Below are 17,607 nucleotides of genomic sequence, written 5' to 3'. Positions count from 1 at the left end.
TTTCCAATAAATAAGGCATGTTGACATACGTGTGCCCTTATGTGAGATAGATATGCCATGTGATCTGGAAGTTGATTTTCTTTGTGAAATTAAATCAGTGTAAAAAAATAACAATACAATAGCAATGCAATAGCAATGCTATGTGTGACAGTCAGTCAGTTCATCATGTCCCCTAGAAACTACTGTGAATAATAATAATTAATATTTTTAAATAAAATTAAAGCTTCAATTAACTATTTAAGTCAAATAAATTAAGCTACTCTGCTTGGAGACTGCCAACATTGGTTAAGATAAAGATTCCTTATCTTGAATGTCTGGTGAAAATCCCAACGTGAAATTGTATTTACTGCAATAGTGTCATAGAAGTAATAGTAACGATGGTGCATTTCCAAGGGGCGGATAAAAAGATTCCTAAAAAATATGGTGATAAACCCTCCCCATATTTGCATACTGGGCCCTGATTGGTGACCCACAATTTCAGTGACAGCAAACTTTTCAAATCATCAGTAGGTTAAATGTTCTTTCCTCACTGAATCCGCCAACATTCCCGTGTTGGGTGACCAGACCATTCTGACCAATTTCGAGGTCAAATCGGCACATTTGTGATCTAGAGATTCAATGAGGTAGAGGTACAACAGAAGATGTGACCAGTACGTTAGTGTGTGTGTGTGTGTGTGTGTGTGTGTGTGTGTGTGTGTGTGTGTGTGTGTGCACACGCGCACACACACTCCGGGGAACCTCTCAACACAGCAAAGGACTGGAGGAGAAAAGTTATTACAGATTAAAACAACATCAAGTCACACACACTTCAGCATCGTCTACAGTGCATGCACACTCTCTGAACAGTAGGGACTTGGCCATTTGAGAATTCATTCATACAATTCAGCAGTTTTATTTATGATGAGATGTCAAATCTCTTGCTATATAGGGTATACTATAAGGTCTTGTGTTGTTACAAAACTATGAGAAGTATTTAATATGTTCTTCATTTACCTCAATACATATAATTTACTTGACTAAGGCCCAAACCACACCAATGATTCGCCAAGCAACTCCTTGCAACCAAACGGTTGCGAGTAGTTGCAAGAAACCATTACCCCCAATGGCAGTTGCAAGGAGTTGCATTGGTGGGACATGTCCTTAAAACAAGGAGTTGTATTGGTGGGACATGTCCTTAAAACAAGGAGTTGTATTGGTGGGACATGTCCTTAAAACAAGGAGTTGTATTGGTGGGACATGTCCTTAAAACAAGGAGTTGTATTGGTGGGACATGTCCTTAAAACAAGGAGTTGTATTGGTGGGACATGTTCTTAAAACAAGGAGTTGTATTGGTGGGACATGTCCTTAAAACAAGGAGTTGCGACTAGTTGCATTGGTGTGGTTTGGGCCTAAGCCCAACTCATTCTCTAGGTTATTACAAATCATGAGCTAAAACAAAAAGAGCACAGAAACATATTGTAAGTAATGCCTTGACATAAGTAATGCGCTAAGATACACATTTTTAAAATGGTTATGATGATTTTATTTTCGAAAAGGTGGAATTTTCTGGCATGGAGCTTTTCATATTCTCTGCTTGTCAAGGTTTGATAATAATATAATGATACCACACTAGCTTAGTGGTATTATTGTATTATACAACAATAACGTGACAATTCTAGGGTTGCGCAAGTCCTGGAATGTTAAATTAAGCTATGGGATTTGGGAAATATTCTGTTGGCCAATTTCAATAAATAAAATCTTATAAAATATAATTATGAACTTATTTTGGGGAAAACATGCACATATGGAAAATAATAGGTCTTGTGGCATGCTTTGGTTAGAACATCCTAATTTAATAGATATTCCAGCTGAATTGCAACCATGCACTGAGCATTCAATGTGTGCAGTGTATTCCTTACATGTGGTTGATTTTGCCAGCATCCCATTTAATCGGAATTCAGCATGATTACAACCCTCTGCATGCACAGTGCATTCTCTTTTCACATGTGCAGAGCACTGGTTCGTCATAATGTGGCAACGGGCTCTATGCAGACAGAATAACTATTCCTACTTCCTTCACAGGCGTTACCCATGATACTAATTAAGGCTCTGTCCCATTTAGCGTGCAGTAGTTCTCAAACGTTTTAATTTCAAGGACCCCCATAACTCAGTTACACACCCGTACGGGGCCATTTGGAACCCACTCAAGGACACTTTGAGACCCACTGGGGTAGCAGAGTGTTTCCAGTGAGCCAACATGCACAATAGCAGCACCCTGACTCTGTCTGACCAGAATCATCGGTAACACCTGTGAAGGACGTAGGGAAGGGGTCCCAAGTTCTTTCCAAAATGGCGTGTATGCATATCCTGCCCTTGGGGCTTGATTACAGCTTAATTTGACTTAGTTATTAAAATAAACGATGATAGCTTAGCATCCCGGACATCTGACTGTAACACAGTGGAGAAAACTAGCGGATGTTGTGATCACGTGGACAGGAAATTACATCGCCAGATTCGCTCTATTTGGTCAAAATCAGCATAATGGTGACGTTACCGCCACTATCAGGACTGGGTATAATACTATAGGATTACCATGTTAGAATGAGATAGTGTGTATGTCACAGATTTTTCTATTGGCATTAAAATGACGAATTAAACATATGAATAGTGCAGGTAGAAGGCACAATCTACTGTTAATTATGGTGGCCATAAGAGGGTTTTAATCACGGCACACACCTTTATTGTTTTAGCCCCAAGTTTCGGTTATGTGTGGAATTACGTAATCCGTGTCTCGATAATGGATTTTACAAGGAGGGACACAGCTCAGTGAAAGGGATCGAACACACCGTGGAATTCACTTGCATGTTAATACACGGAAGACTGGTGGTGTTGAGATGTACCTCAAATGATTCCTTTGAATCCCAACTGTCTAATCATTACCCTATACTTCTTTTATAGCTGTTGGAAGTCCCATATTCCCTTAAATGTAAAGTTGCCACATTTGAATATTCCCCAAATTATTCCACCCCAAAACATTAACATTTCCATAAAAAGGTTAAATAAAATGTAACAAAACAAAACAATATAGGGGATCAAAAGAAGCCTGATCAATTATCTTTAAACAAACATGTCAGTCACTAACCCTAATCACAGGGCTTCAGACTGAATGCACCCATTTTGGGCAGATGCTCCAAAAAATACTGTCCAGTTCAACTACAATTTTTCATTGGTCAGTGTAACTTACATTTAGCATGTCTGTGTGCGGATTGGAATTGTGGGTGGGTGGCTGGCTGTGTGCACAAATGATATGCTGCTGGTGCACCCATAGACTTATATAAAGGCTAGACGGCTCAAGGCTCTGAGTCTCTGACGTAGTTCACCCGGCGGCCCTCTTGCCTCGGGGCTACCCGTACAGTATGTTCAATGGCAGCTCAAACAAAAATACTCATAACTCCCTCACATCTTGACAGATTTACAAACGGGTTGGTTTATTACAAACGTTATAAAACGTGGCTATGATTCAGGATGCTTATCTGCTTAATGTTATTTGTTTTATATAAACGTCATATAAAAGCATATGCAGACATCTGCCGTTTATAACAAACCAAACCATTTGAAAATCGGTTGACAATTGAGTAAGTTATGGTTATTTAAAAAATACTTGCCCCATAGACAATGTTATGCTGCCCGAAGTAAGATGGCCGCCACGTAGCGACGTCACTCTCCATTGGCCAGGGTGAGCCATCTAGCCTTTCTTATATACACATCTATGGGTGCTGCTAATCAACAAAAACATGCCTTTCTTTTAACTAAAATACTGAGAGGAGAAGAGTACTTTCTAATCTAGGTTGAAGTAAATTATTATGCAAGAAGCAAATTGTATAGATCCAAGTGGCAACTTCAAAGAAGCACTTGTGTCTTATGAGTACAGCTCTATGGCACAATAACAAAAGACACCAACAAGTAAGTCATGTCATACTTTTCTTTTTAAATGTGACAACGATGGCCATTCAACTAGGTTACCTTATTTATTACCCATTAGGTTTTATATTTGTCAGTATTTTGTCATACCACAAGAAGAACATGGGGTAAGGGGTCAGTCCAGGCCTCAGGGCAAAGCACTGCATGACTATAATCAACGGCCCTAACCAATTGTCGTTTCTATAAGAAAAACACATCCAAAGTACAGTGACGGAGGCTGCACAGTCACCGGAAAATAAACATGGCAAAACATCTGCAAAGAATAAACCCACAATCAATCCCATCCCAGTTCAAAGAGGATATTCATTCTGGTCAACGGAACCAGAGGCAGTCTTCAATAAAGTTAGAGAACTTTTACACTAAAGGCAAATTTGATTCTGCGCCAAGGTGCCGCCAAAGGTGTCCCGTGGTGTTGGCTCAAGAGCAATTGATGTGCAGGTTGATGCCTTGCATGGTTTCCTCCGCCATCGGTGTGTGAATGAATGAATTGCACAATTTATGTAAAGCGCTTTGGATAAAAGCGCTATATGAATGCACCATTTACCATGTGCTTTCATGACACAAAGCGCACTACACAGTTACAAATATTAAAATGTAATTTGTTTGGTTTATGGGATTGGGCAATTTGGAGACCGCCGATCGAGTCATTTGGAATAAAAACGGGCCTATTAGAGAACATCTCAAGTGCCTATATATTACACCGTCTCTGCCTCTTGTGTAGTCTAGAATAGACGTATGACATTTTGTTCTTACAGCTCGTCATATGACAATCCACAGGTCAGGTCTACACAGAACTATAAATCTCTACGACAAAGTTACGACGACACCTTGGCGCAGAAGGCTAATACAGTTGCAACAGTTGCAACTGACTGTTTTTTTCGTCTCAAACATGTATTAATGTGGATATGGGTCTGTACTCTGTAATATACTCGACAAAGCACATTTTCCAGGGTGTGGTTTGTAGATATAAGGGCTGTACCTAACTAAGGATTTGTTTAGTAGACTATGATTGGCCAAATGTTGTCTATAAGGCAACTACACAAAAATAAAAAAATAAATATATTGCAAGATTTGACAGAGATTGCATACCATAAAAATGCAATAGAGAATCATTCCATTTGGGCTGTGGGGTGCTTAATGTCTGATTTAACATACTTTTACTTGCTTGGTTTCTCCCAATAAATCATGATATATATCCTTTTTCCCCCAAAAAACTATTTGTTAATTAATATATTAGGCCAATCTCTAAGTCGGATCATGCAGAGAACACTGACGTCACCAAATTTGGAGCGACGCCCCTCTGCACTGTCATTGGTTAGTGAAATATAAGGAAGTGGGCTTTCTATGCCACATTTTCCAATGGGTTTCTCCAGGCTTTCATTTTTGAGGCAAATGCGAACAAAAATAAAAGCCTGGGTACCGAGGCTAATAACAGGTTAACAAAAGGTTAGGAATGTGACGCCTTTATATCTCGTCAAAAGCAGGCCATTACTGCAGTGGCCTATGGAGTGTTACGGAATAAGAGTGTGAGCGATACAGCCATGGATTAAAGCAAAATAAAATATGTTGCTAGAGCTACACACTAGCGCTGTGTTTCATAATCAATTATTAGCACGATATGTACAATTATGGTCTTGGTAGCCATACAGCCAACCAGTTGAAGACATTGAAGATTGAGGCTTTAACCTTACGAAATATACAAGATCATTAGGATTTTCTGGAAGACTTAACATTCTAGTGCTAGTTTGACCACCACAAATACTCTTTATTCTTAAGATAACCAATAACCGAAAATAGGCCATCTACAAGCGAGCGCATCGAGAGCTTGTAGATCGGGCTTCTTTCGCTGTTTTGCTATTCCTAATTTGATCACTTCAAATACTCTTTCCTCTTAAAATAACTGACTGAAAATAGCCGATCTACAAGCTCACTACACGTCTGCGACGCGTTGTGAGCTTGTAGATCCGCTATTTTCGCTGCGCAACATGCTTCCATATAGAAGACTTCTATGGAATCCAGATGAGTGAAATCAGTCGTGGCGACTGAGAACTTCAATCACATTCCGAAGGTACTCACGTTGTCCATGAAGTTGGACTTGTAGCCTTCGGGCTGCCGTCTGAGCTCATCCTGCTCTCGGTGTCTCATCATCTCCTCCTCCCGACGTCTCATCTCCTCCTCGTGCCTGGGCGGGGGAGAAACGTGACTGATCAGGAAATAAAAAGGAAAATTAGACATCAAAGACTGCTCGTTTACACCAGTGTGGGTCAAAGTGGGGTCCGGGGACCCCAAGGTAGAGCTGCACAATGGAAGAAAAAGATTGAGATCTAGATTCAGACACCTATGCGATCTCAGTAGTTGGCTCCAGGTGCCACATTTTGAATGCAGTAATGTTCAGCAACTACAGACTAAAGACAATATATATTTTCATGGAAAGAATGTGTGAGAATCGTGATCTTAAATAGCTTTATGTAAACATAGCACTCTATAGTGTTATGTATACACACAGTTTCCTTAGATAGATATTCCACTGTTAGGTTCTTAACCCATTCTGGGCGGGAACCCCTTTTGGTGTTGTAACCCTTCTGGACGGGAACCCCTCTTGGGGTTCTGTACAGTATGTACAGTATTCAAAAAAATTTAAAAATGTGATGCTGCTACAGTATATAAATATTTGTATATAAATAGTTTTTCAGAAAACTTAGGTCAGGATTTAGAAGGCGTTTTTACAGTAGAATCGGTCGTCAGTCCAAAATACATATGATTCATGATTTTTTTATGTTTTGATGTATTACCATGTTTTTTGTTCTTGCTTATTGTAAATCGCTCTGGATTAAGAGCGTATGCTAAATGCCTAAATTGTAAATTGTGATCTCAATTCTTGTGGAGGAGGATCGAGATTCACATTTGAGCGAGAATTGTGCAGCAGCAGCACTACCCCCAGGGGTCCTTGAGGAGTACCAGGGGGTCCCAAATGGACCCTTATGGGTCGGCAAATCAGAGAGTGTACAAATGGACCCTAACAGGACCATTTGGTTCAATTTGAGTACAATTAACATTGATTTTGCTAAATATATTAGGCCCCAGAAATAGAAATCCGATTACATTTTGAGGTCCGTCCGTAGCCTAATGCATGTCAAACTGCTGGTCTTTGAAATGAAAATGGTTGAAAATCACTGCTAGAACCGTGAAAATTGGGGTCCGCAGGCATATAAATATTCCTTTGGGGGTCCTTGCCATGAAAAGGTTTGAGAACCACTGGTTTATACAACTAAAACTAAAACTACGGTTAAAAAAAGGCCCACATGATTTGTTTCTGACCGACTAGATCACATTATCCTGACATTATCAGTCACGCAGATTTTAAAGGATAGAAAATGTACTCAGATTCCTGGCAGGACATTTCCCTTCTTTGTGCTCATTGCAAACACTTTTTTAGCTTGTTTTTAGTTTGGATAAAACCCATGTCATCCATCCAAATATGCAGTTAATTCCGCTATCACTACATTCTGTGTGCCAAGTGTCATAACTCCGTTTGTGCCCAGAAGCCATTGTACACGTGGTTCATTAATTGCTTTCTCACAACCTCAAAACCTCCCAAAAAAACACTATTACATGAAGTTCCGACTGCCTTATGTATGCCAGGTCACATGAGACACTAATATGGAGTTCGGCAGGAATGAGAGTGAACCTTCGTCCATAAGCAGAAACTTCCCAGAACTAGTGAAGTTCTGTAATAATGAATTGCATTTTTATAGCGCTTTTCCAAGTGCTCAAAGCGCTTTACAACGGTTCATTCATTCATACATTGGGAGGTGAAGCGGCGAACAGTCGACGCCAGCGTCCTCACTTCCCACACCAATGGTGGTAAGCTCACACCGACAAACTCATTGGAGGCAATGTAGGGTTCAGAGTGTCTTGCCCAAGGACACTTCAACATGTGTACAGGAGGAGCCGGGAATCGAACCACCGACCCAGGGATCATTGGACGACCTGCTCTACCTCCTGAGCCACAGCCGCCCACTAATAATATATGTTATTAATAATATATGTAGAAGGTTTTAACAGTTTTAAAGCAAGATGAAGAAGCGCACCTCATCTCCATTTGCTTGCGTTTTTGCAGTTCCGCGTTACGAAGCTCCTCCAGCCTTCTCAGTTCCTCCTGACGCCTCATCAGATCTTAGAAAGGGGAGACATTAGGAGAGACAGGACATGAGTGAAGAGCAGAGGGAGAACAGAACTAGAGGTGCTCTGATCGCCGATATTCACTCAGAATGACTCCATCAGTGGTCGGCAATTTACCTGATCTGGAGAACACCACAGTTTTGACGTGGATTTTGACATAATCATTTTGGAAATATTCCAATTTTCCCCTTACGCACAAGATCAGGAGAAAAACTACTATCAGTGATTGGAATTGGTCCCAAAAAACCTGATCAGAGCACCTCTAAATAGAACATGTATTATCTGTGCCCATACTGAACATTGGGGCATAGCCGTTTGATTCTACTGTGAAGGCTTGAAGATCAAGTCGTCACATTAGGCTGAAAAAGAGCATGAGTATATCATTTAACCCATTTTTGACCTGAGATCAGATTCTAAAAATGTCTGTTTGAAAATGACAGTTTTCTGAAAAAGCTATGTTTCTATGTCAGTCGTTCTTCGATTTTTCAAAAATAGCAGACCTACAAGCTCGTAGCTCGTAGCGCGCCACTCGGTGGCGCGCTATGAGCTTGTAGATCTGCTATTTTTAAATAGCTAAAGCATTACATAATGCTAACACCAAAAGGGGTTCCCGCCCAAAATGGGTTAAATCTTGAACGGCCCCTTTTGCTCCCTATAACGATCTAATCTCTAGTTGTGTTACTGTCCATTATGTCATGCTACTAAAAGGATCTCAGCCTCCCAGCGTTGGTGTGTTCAATAGATTAAAAGGCTTGATGTGTACACATGTAATGTAACTCAATAGCACCACTCAGTGGCTTGTAAGTAGTACTGCAAATTGTCATTGTTCTAAGTGGCTGTAGATAGCGTGTCTTGAAGTCGGTGATTTTGCAAGTAAGATTTTGGATGATTAAATAATCAAAGAGACCTCGTGAGTGTGGAAAAATAGACATCAGACAAGCCTATCAAATGGACTAAAGCAAAATAAAATCTCATTACTGAGAATGTAATGATATTTAGGTATTGGCAGCCGCATTAACCTTTTCTTTTACTAGAGTGGTGCCTGTTGAGCACTGGCCTGCTCACCCCGTTTTTATGTGTCCCTGTTATGCCCATATATGGAGTTCTTTGTAAGGCATGCCCAAATATGGAGTCTATGCAGAAGTCAGAACATATTTGTGATGTCAGAACAGGCCAGCTCCATATATGGAGCCTGGGCAGGTGCCCTGTCCAGAGCCCGGGCAGAGGCCTTTTGTTGCGGTTCTGGACAACCGTGAGTCAGACCGACTCAACACCGGACACAGACTCCCGGTGGGAGTGTGGAACACGTGTGTCGTAGGGCTTCTCGAGTTATGTGGATTACAGACGTAAAAAAAACCCAATCATGACGATTGAGAACTTTAAACCATGCTAGCAGGTATGCACACGTCTCTACCTTGTCTCATCATCATGAGCTGGTGCTCGTGCTTGGCCGACTCCATCTCGGTCTCCAGCTTCTCCTTGGCCTCTCTGATGTTCAGGTCCACCTGCTCTCTCTGCTGCTTCTCCATCTCGTCCAGAGCCTTCCAACGAGACGCGTACTCAAACTCAAAGGTGCCTGGCTGGGCGAAGCGCGGTGGCTCCTCCCTCTCTCTGGAAAGGAAAAGAAACAGAAGGTTAAATACTGAGAACAGCAGACCATAAATAAACCTTTAATTAGGATTCAACTACCGTACAGTATCAGTCAAAAGACACGGTCTCATTTACTCTGCTAATATAACCGATTCTACTACACATTAGGTAAACGGTGGGTCCCTGACGAAAACTATGACGAAAAATGTTAGTTGGCTACCTTTTTTTCACTGACGAAAACTAAATAAAAACTACAAACATCTAGGCTATGATGACTTAGGCTAACTTAGACTAAATATATTGACAATTTTGTCAAAAAAAAAAAACTGTTAAAAATGTTATGGAGGGACTAGTGAAGAAGAGATACAGTAAAACGAAGACCAAACATTTTATAGTTAGGTTGCGCTTGTGCGTTGCGCTCTGAAAATAGCAGCTCACAAAGCACAAAGTCACAACCAAGTAAAAAAATCAGCCATTACGACGCAATCAAGGTCCGCCAAAATACATTTGTCGACAAAACCATCAACTGTAGATTTAGTTGACTAAAATCGTATGATATAGTCAACTAAAACTTAAACATTTCAGATGACTAAAACTAAATTAAATTGTATTCAAAAGACGGACTAAAACCAAATAAAAATGTATTCCTAGGGCCTAATGAAACAAGGACTTTTTTTGGTGCCATCCCTTTTGGACAAAATGTTTGACTGTACTCTGTTGCCGTTTTTCACATCTGTCTATTAAACAAATCAATTAATCAATTCTAAAGACTAAAACTAAATCACCACTGGTCCGGAATCATTGTTATAACTCAGCCATCTATACATTTTCATTCTACATACTTGTGGTAGGCCGGGTTTTTCTGCAGAAGTTTCTCTGGCAGTCCGTCCTCGTCGTCCAGCTGCTCCGTGGGCTCCACGATCACTGGACGGGGGGTGCTGCAGGATGGGAGGCAATGCAACAGGTTCAAGCTATACATGAGGTCATTATTAACCCCCTTATGGCCACCCTAATTAACAGTGGATCGTGCCTTCTACCTGCACTATTCATATTTTTAATTCATCATTTTAATGCCAATAGAAGAATCTGTGATATACACACTACATCTCATTTTCACGGGGCAAGACTATAGTATTAGACACTGATGGTGGTGGTAACTTCACCATTATGCCGATTTTGAACGAATAGAGCGAATCTGGTGATGTCATTTCCGGTCAAACGGATCACAACATCCGCTAGCTTTCTGCACTGTGTTACACAGTGCATCTGTCCGGGATGCTAAGCGATGCTAATATCTAAGTCAAATTAAAACACAATCCATGCCAGTACATTACAATAGAAACGCAGACCAGTGGCCAGCGTTTCTATTTTTAAGACGCAAAATGACGTCCTGGCACAGGGGGTTATAGTGCTTAAAACGTAACCTGTCGTTCCTTGGCTTGGAAAGGGTTAAGCTCTAATCAAGCCCCAAATATGCCGTCTCAAAAGGGACGATTGCTCTGTCTTATGACATTTCTTATGACCCTTCCTTTTTTCCCCAAACTGTACATATATTTTTTGTGATTATTTGAATTTTGCCAGGACCTGAATGGAAACAGGCTAAGGGTTTGACTGTACTCTGTACCGTTTACATTTCTGCCTAATAAAGTAATCAATCAATGAAAACCTCCCTAGTATACAGGGGGTTCCCACCATAGTTTGTTTTTAAACCCCTTGTTGTGGACACATTCCCACCACAACATCTGTCAGTATTATTTGATTGATCTTTCTATAGATATTTACAGGCCCAAGTACAACACAAAACTGCAAACACACACACACACAGCTTGCACGCCTCTTACGTGGTGAGCAGCAGCGCCCCCTCGTTGCATCTGTCCAGGGCTTTGCGAGCGGTCGGTTTGTTGGCAAACTCCACAAAGCCCTTCCCTGTGGGACGCCCACGGTCATCCACCACCACCACGGCTCGTTCCACTGGCCCGAACTCAGCGAACGCCTGTGTGGATTTCACAACGGTTTAGAAATCACCGACCATTTCAAACTAGATGGACAGGGGTGCATGCTTTTGGTTAGACATACCATTGGTCCGATATCTCAAACCCTCACCCTGACCTCCCACGGGGCAGCACACCTAAACCTAACCTTAACCCTCTCCCAACCCTTAACGCACCCCTCACCAACCTTAATCCGGTCGTCTTAACGCACCCCTCACCAACCTTAATCCGGTCGGACCAATGCTATGTCTAACCAAAGTATGCCTCCCGGCGGACAGAATAACTAATAACTTCATTGATGGGTTGGTATGGTAGCAGGGGGCAAGTTGGAATGAACAATGCAATTACAAAGCAGGAAAAAAACAGTTAAAAGTTACAATTTGTTTGACTACCTCTTCCAGCAGCTCGTTTGTAACCACGGGAGACAGATTGCGCACAGTGAGCGCAGAGCCATGCGTGGCAAAACGGATCCTGATAGGTCGGTTTTTCAGGACGGTCCCGTCCAACTCTGCCTTGGCGATCTCCGCCAGGGTGCGGGTTTCCTGTGACACAGAGGAACATGAAGGGTTAAAATAATGCCCTACATACACCTCAAAAAAAGAAAAAAAATCTTACTTAAATGGTTACATATAATTTGCATATGGTTGAAATTAATGCTATAATATTATAGCCATTAGAAATGTTGCCAGAGCCTAATTGTGACCAATATTAATTTAGCTATCACAAATCATGAAATGATTATAAACATAAAGCAATTACTATCAGATTGCCTGAAATAGGCCCTACTTCAAAATTAGTTCTGGCCTCTGGTCCAATGGACCAGACTCGCTACTTCAAAATGACTGATTGATTACTTTAACAGTTTGCAGGAAAAAAAAAAAAAGGTACAGTTCAATACAAGACTGATTTATAACCCAAGAAAGCCTATGGCTTGTATCCATTGGGGCCTGGCTGTAAACAAGTATCTGATGCTTAGTCCAGTTACCCTGGGTAAATATAGTAACTTTGCTTTGGTCCTTAATATTCAATTAATCTGATGCAGTGCTGTAGTTTAGGCTTTTTTCAGAGGTATAACCAGTGGCGTTTCCAGGAATTACATTTTGGGCAGGCAAAGATGTGTTAATTGTCGTCCCCCCGCGCACAATCGTAGCACTAAAGGTTTTCAAAGAGATATGCCTGCCAGACGACTGAGACGAGTAGGATACAAAGGCTGAAAGGCATGCATTTACATTCTTTTAACATCTGCAGATGTTTTATCAGTCAGTGGTTCTTTTCTATGCTGTGGTGTGTTGGGGAGGGAACGCCAGACAGAGGGACACAGCCAGACTAGACAGACTGATCAGGTCTTTTCTATGCTGTGGTGTGTTGGGGAGGGAACGCCAGACAGAGGGACACAGCCAGACTAGACAGACTGATCAGGTCTTTTCTATGCTGTGGTGTGTTGGGGAGGGAACGCCAGACAGAGGGACACAGCCAGACTAGACAGACTGATCAGGTCTTTTCTATGCTGTGGTGTGTTGGGGAGGGAACGCCAGACAGAGGGACACAGCCAGACTAGACACTAGACAGACTGATCAGGTCTTTTCTATGCTGTGGTGTGTTGGGGAGGGAGCGCCAGACAGAGGGACACAGCCAGACTAGACAGACTGATCAGGTCTTTTCTATGCTGTGGTGTGTTGGGGAGGGAGCGCCAGACAGAGGGACACAGCCAGACTAGACAGACTGATCAGGTCTTTTCTATGCTGTGGTGTGTTGGGGAGGGAACGCCAGACAGAGGGACACAGCCAGACTAGACAGACTGATCAGGTCTTTTCTATGCTGTGGTGTGTTGGGGAGGGAACGCCAGACAGAGGGACACAGCCAGACTAGACAGACTGATCAGGTCTTTTCTATGCTGTGGTGTGTTGGGGAGGGAACGCCAGACAGAGGGACACAGCCAGACTAGACAGACTGATCAGGTCTTTTCTATGCTGTGGTGTGTTGGGGAGGGAGCGCCAGACAGAGGGACACAGCCAGACTAGACAGACTGATCAGGTCTTTTCTATGCTGTGGTGTGTTGGGGAGGGAGCGCCAGACAGAGGGACACAGCCAGACTAGACAGACTGATCAGGTCTTTTCTATGCTGTGGTGTGTTGGGGAGGGAGCGCCAGACAGAGGGACACAGCCAGACTAGACAGACTGATTAAGCGAGCAGGCAAGGCGACAGGGACCAAGCCTGACTCTGTGGCGGTGATGGCAGAGAAGAGGACTCTGGCCAAGACACTAGCCATCCTGGTGATGGCAGAGAAGAGGACTCTGGCCAAGACACTGGCCATCCTGGTGATGGCAGAGAAGAGGACTCTGGCCAAGACACTGGCCATCCTGGACGATGTCAGTCACCCACTGCACACAGCACTTTATTCTCAGAAGAGCAAATTCAGTAACAGGAATTTATCCCAGACATGCAGCACAGATAGACTTTATCCCAGGGGCCATTAGACTATATAATGAATCATGTGGCCCGTGCAACATGTCTGTGCGGCCCGTCATGGTCAAAAATATTTTTTGTTGCGTTTTCAGTGTGGAAAAGTAATTTCTAGCATTTCTAACCACACGATGTGATCATGCGCTACTGAGCTGTATGTTCTACCTGCTGACAAAAAGTGGGCGTGTTGTTGTCGATTTACACAAGCACAGCTGCAGCATGCAAACACGACGCATTGAGCAGAAGCTGCAGAACAGATCGGCTCGTGTTCGGTAAACAACACCGTCATATGCAAAACAAGTTACGGGCGTGGACAGAAAACAGCATGTTTTGTGCTTTGTACAAAGAAGATCCTCCTGGCTTGTTTCGGAAAATGTATGTGTGTGAAAGTGTCTTCTGAACAATGGGAATGATCAAGTCAAAACAGCACAACGCTCTCAGTGACCAGCACCATGCATGCGCGCGACTGTCTGCACACAGCAGAACCTCCATAAAGTCCATATACGAGCCAGACCACCTGAGTGGCGAAAATGCAGACTCAAGTGTCACATTAAGTAAGAAATCTCTCCCGCTGTCTCTCCCTCTCTCCCTGCGTTTACTGTCCCCGATGTATGTTGTCTCTCTCCTGCCTCCTCTTCGCCCAAATCAAACCTGATTTAGCTGAGCTGATTTATAAAACTATTTGTTTTAATTTGTAAGCAGTCATTAGTAAAGTGTGACTGAATGTCAGTGGAAACCAAAAAAAGTAAAACTGTAATTTATAGGTAGGCTACTGTATGTTATTATTTGTACCAGTCCATGAGACTGTGATATGGCTTATTAATTTCAGTAGTATTGGTATCTTGGTCTACCTCTGATATTTGATTTATTTGCATCAGTAATCTGTTCATGTTCTCTTCACATTTTGTGAATAAAAGCCTCATTTTGTAAGTTAATTTCATTATTAATCAAATAATTTTGTTCAATGAGGTTTGGCCTTTCCTAGATGGAAATGTAGGCCGTTTTCTGTGTGTTTCCTCAATTTTTAGGACCAACATTATTTGAGCTTGCGGCCCTTGGACATTTGGTATTTAGCTGAGTGGCCCCCGAGTCATCTTAAATTGAGTAGCCCTAGGCTAGTCCATACTCCATTAGCTGCAATTTGCAACTCTCGATTTGTTTTATAATGAGATAAATCTAGAGTAGCAAGGGGGGGGGGGGGGGGGGGGCAGGAGGAGAGGGGAGTTGCACCACTCGGTTGTGATTTTTAAGAAACAAAAACTCGGCAGATTGAAAGGGGATAATTCAAGCTTGGCCTAGAGCTGCAATGTTGGTGACTTTAACGTCGTTTAATACAAGCACATCGAAAAAGCAAATTGGCTGAGTCAATGGAGTCAATGGAGGGTATTGCAACTCTAGATTCATAACAAAAGTTGCAATTGCGGCTAATACTCCATATGATATCTATTATCTACCCAATGTACACACCTCTTAGCAGTTTTTGTATTGACCTGTACTTTGCTTGAACTGGACCTTTTCTGCAAACTGTTAATACAATTTGCAATCAATCAGCAAATAATTAATGTGATGCCTCCATATGAGTCAGAATTAATTTGACAGGCTAGCGAATCATTTGGAGCAACACCGTTACCATGAGCAACGCTTCTCTCCTGCTACAATGTCATATTAGTAGTCAAGTAAAAAATATATATACGCACTTTCCTCATACTGCAACTAGAAGTTACTTACCAGGCGAATGAAGCCGAATCCCCGGTCTCGGTTGATGAACACCTCGTTCACCTCGCCGTACTTGGAGAACATCTTCTTGAAGGCCTCCTCGGAGATGTCCGTGGGCAGGTTGCCGACGAACAGGCGGCAGCGCTGCGTGAACGTCTTCTCCCACGGCCTCCGCATGCTCTTCAGGTCCAGGATCATCTCCCGCGGGGCCTCCCCGGGGTCCCCACCACCACCAGCCCCGTTGCCCGGCTGCTGCTCCCCGGCCTGTGGAGGAGGCGACGTGGGGCACTCTTTCTTGGCCGGCGCGGGGGACTCGGTGCCGCCGCGTCTCGGCGGTTGTTGAGGGGAGTTGCTGTTTCTTCCCTGCTGGTGCTGGTGCTGGTGCTGCATGTTCACTTGCTTCAAATTTCGGTTGGCCATTCTTTTCTCAGACTTGAGTGTTGTTTCTTTACAAATGTATTGAATATTATTGTTGTTTTGTTTGTACGAATGTGAATGAAAGACGTTTTTCGACGCTCTGCAGCTTCTTTTCAGCTAGCTAAATATTCGCTTAGCAAAGATGGTGCTACGTTCGCTCATCAAAGCTATACGCCTCTTCCGGCTCTTGTTCTTCTTCTTCTTCTTTTTATTTCTGGCCGTATGGACGCCGCCAGGCGTATTACTGCCCTCCACTGGTCTGGTGGTTTAATCACCTAGATCTTCCTAAACTGTGCAAACACTGCCACCAAGTGGTTTAAGTGATGAATTTAATGTAGATGTAATGGCTTGCTGAATGTCTGATTCATCAAATCTTCAACAACTTGTGGATATGGTACGTGTACTTTCTTTCTGAATATTTATATTTTGCCATTATTAATTTGTCATTAGCATTTGTTTTTAAATCCTGTGTGGAATGATGAACTTCAACTAGTAATGGGAGATTAATTGGCAAACACATCGGTATCAGTATTTAATTTTATTATAATTATGTTGAAAAATAAATTAATAAAAAGCCTGAAAAAGCCTTTTGTGATGATGAAGGCTGCAAATCATATCAGTGTTTTCTGGGGAAGCTTTCGAATGAGTCAATAGTTGGAACATTTAAAACAAATACTACATTCAGGCTGTTTGTGTTGGGATATGAGCCAACATTTCAATAACATCCCTAGTTTTGGAAAAAGATTCAGCCTTTTTCAGAATGACCAAAATTATATATTTTTTAATACAGAATCACAGATCATATCGACATCGGTTATATCGGTTATCGGCCATAATAGCAATTAATTCGATTGGATATCGATATCGGCCAAATTGTCTCATCGTCACATCCCTAACTTCAACCCTTTTCTTGAATGAATTTACAGAAATTATTATAAATAACCATGGCTACAGAACATTTTATTCTACGTATAGCCCGCAATAATTAGGGGGATACTCTATATAAGTATATCTATTTCTAAAGAGATACCAAGATTCCCAAGTGTCCAATGTATGAGAGTGCCATCTCATGTGGGATTTAGCATCCCATATCAAACACATACTGTAACATAATGATTCCCAACGGACTCCATTTGAATAATTCTAGTGCTATAGTCATATATTTCACTTTAAACTGGCACATTGTTGTTTTGATGGACATAAATCTTTATTAATAAGACATGGATGGCTGGCTGGCTGATGGCATGGCTGGGGAAACTTTCAAGACAAGGACATATATTTAGAGCT

The 17,607-nt window shown here is 42.1% G+C and overlaps 1 protein-coding gene across 4 annotated transcripts in view; it reads right to left on the bottom strand.

Moving 5' to 3' along the window:
• pspc1 (paraspeckle component 1) overlaps positions 1-16,511 on the bottom strand; it is a 36,423-nt gene extending 19,912 nt beyond the window's left edge. For 2 of the 4 annotated variants that reach the window (XR_013789142.1, XM_079495450.1), the window contains exons 1-7: positions 15,916-16,511; positions 12,116-12,265; positions 11,574-11,725; positions 10,575-10,670; positions 9,557-9,753; positions 8,052-8,136; positions 6,037-6,163 (exon numbers count right to left, since the gene is read on the bottom strand). Coding sequence is in view for 2 of the 4 variants with exons in the window: in XM_079495450.1 (XP_079351576.1) it covers positions 6,037-6,163; positions 8,052-8,136; positions 9,557-9,753; positions 10,575-10,670; positions 11,574-11,725; positions 12,116-12,265; positions 15,916-16,323 (1,215 nt within the window). In the remaining 2 variants the exon portion in view is untranslated. The remainder of the gene's footprint in view (positions 1-6,036; positions 6,164-8,051; positions 8,137-9,556; positions 9,754-10,574; positions 10,671-11,573; positions 11,726-12,115; positions 12,266-15,915) is intronic. The other 2 variants (XR_013789143.1, XM_079495451.1) reach the window with 1 other exon arrangement.
• Positions 16,512-17,607: the final 1,096 nt, after the last annotated feature.

Source organism: Electrona antarctica, assembly GCF_951216825.1.
Source record: "Electrona antarctica genome assembly, chromosome: 24".
Taxonomy (NCBI): Eukaryota; Metazoa; Chordata; class Actinopteri; order Myctophiformes; family Myctophidae; genus Electrona; species Electrona antarctica.
Note: the sequence above shows the minus strand (reverse complement) of the source record. Positions and strands in the feature narration are given on the sequence as shown.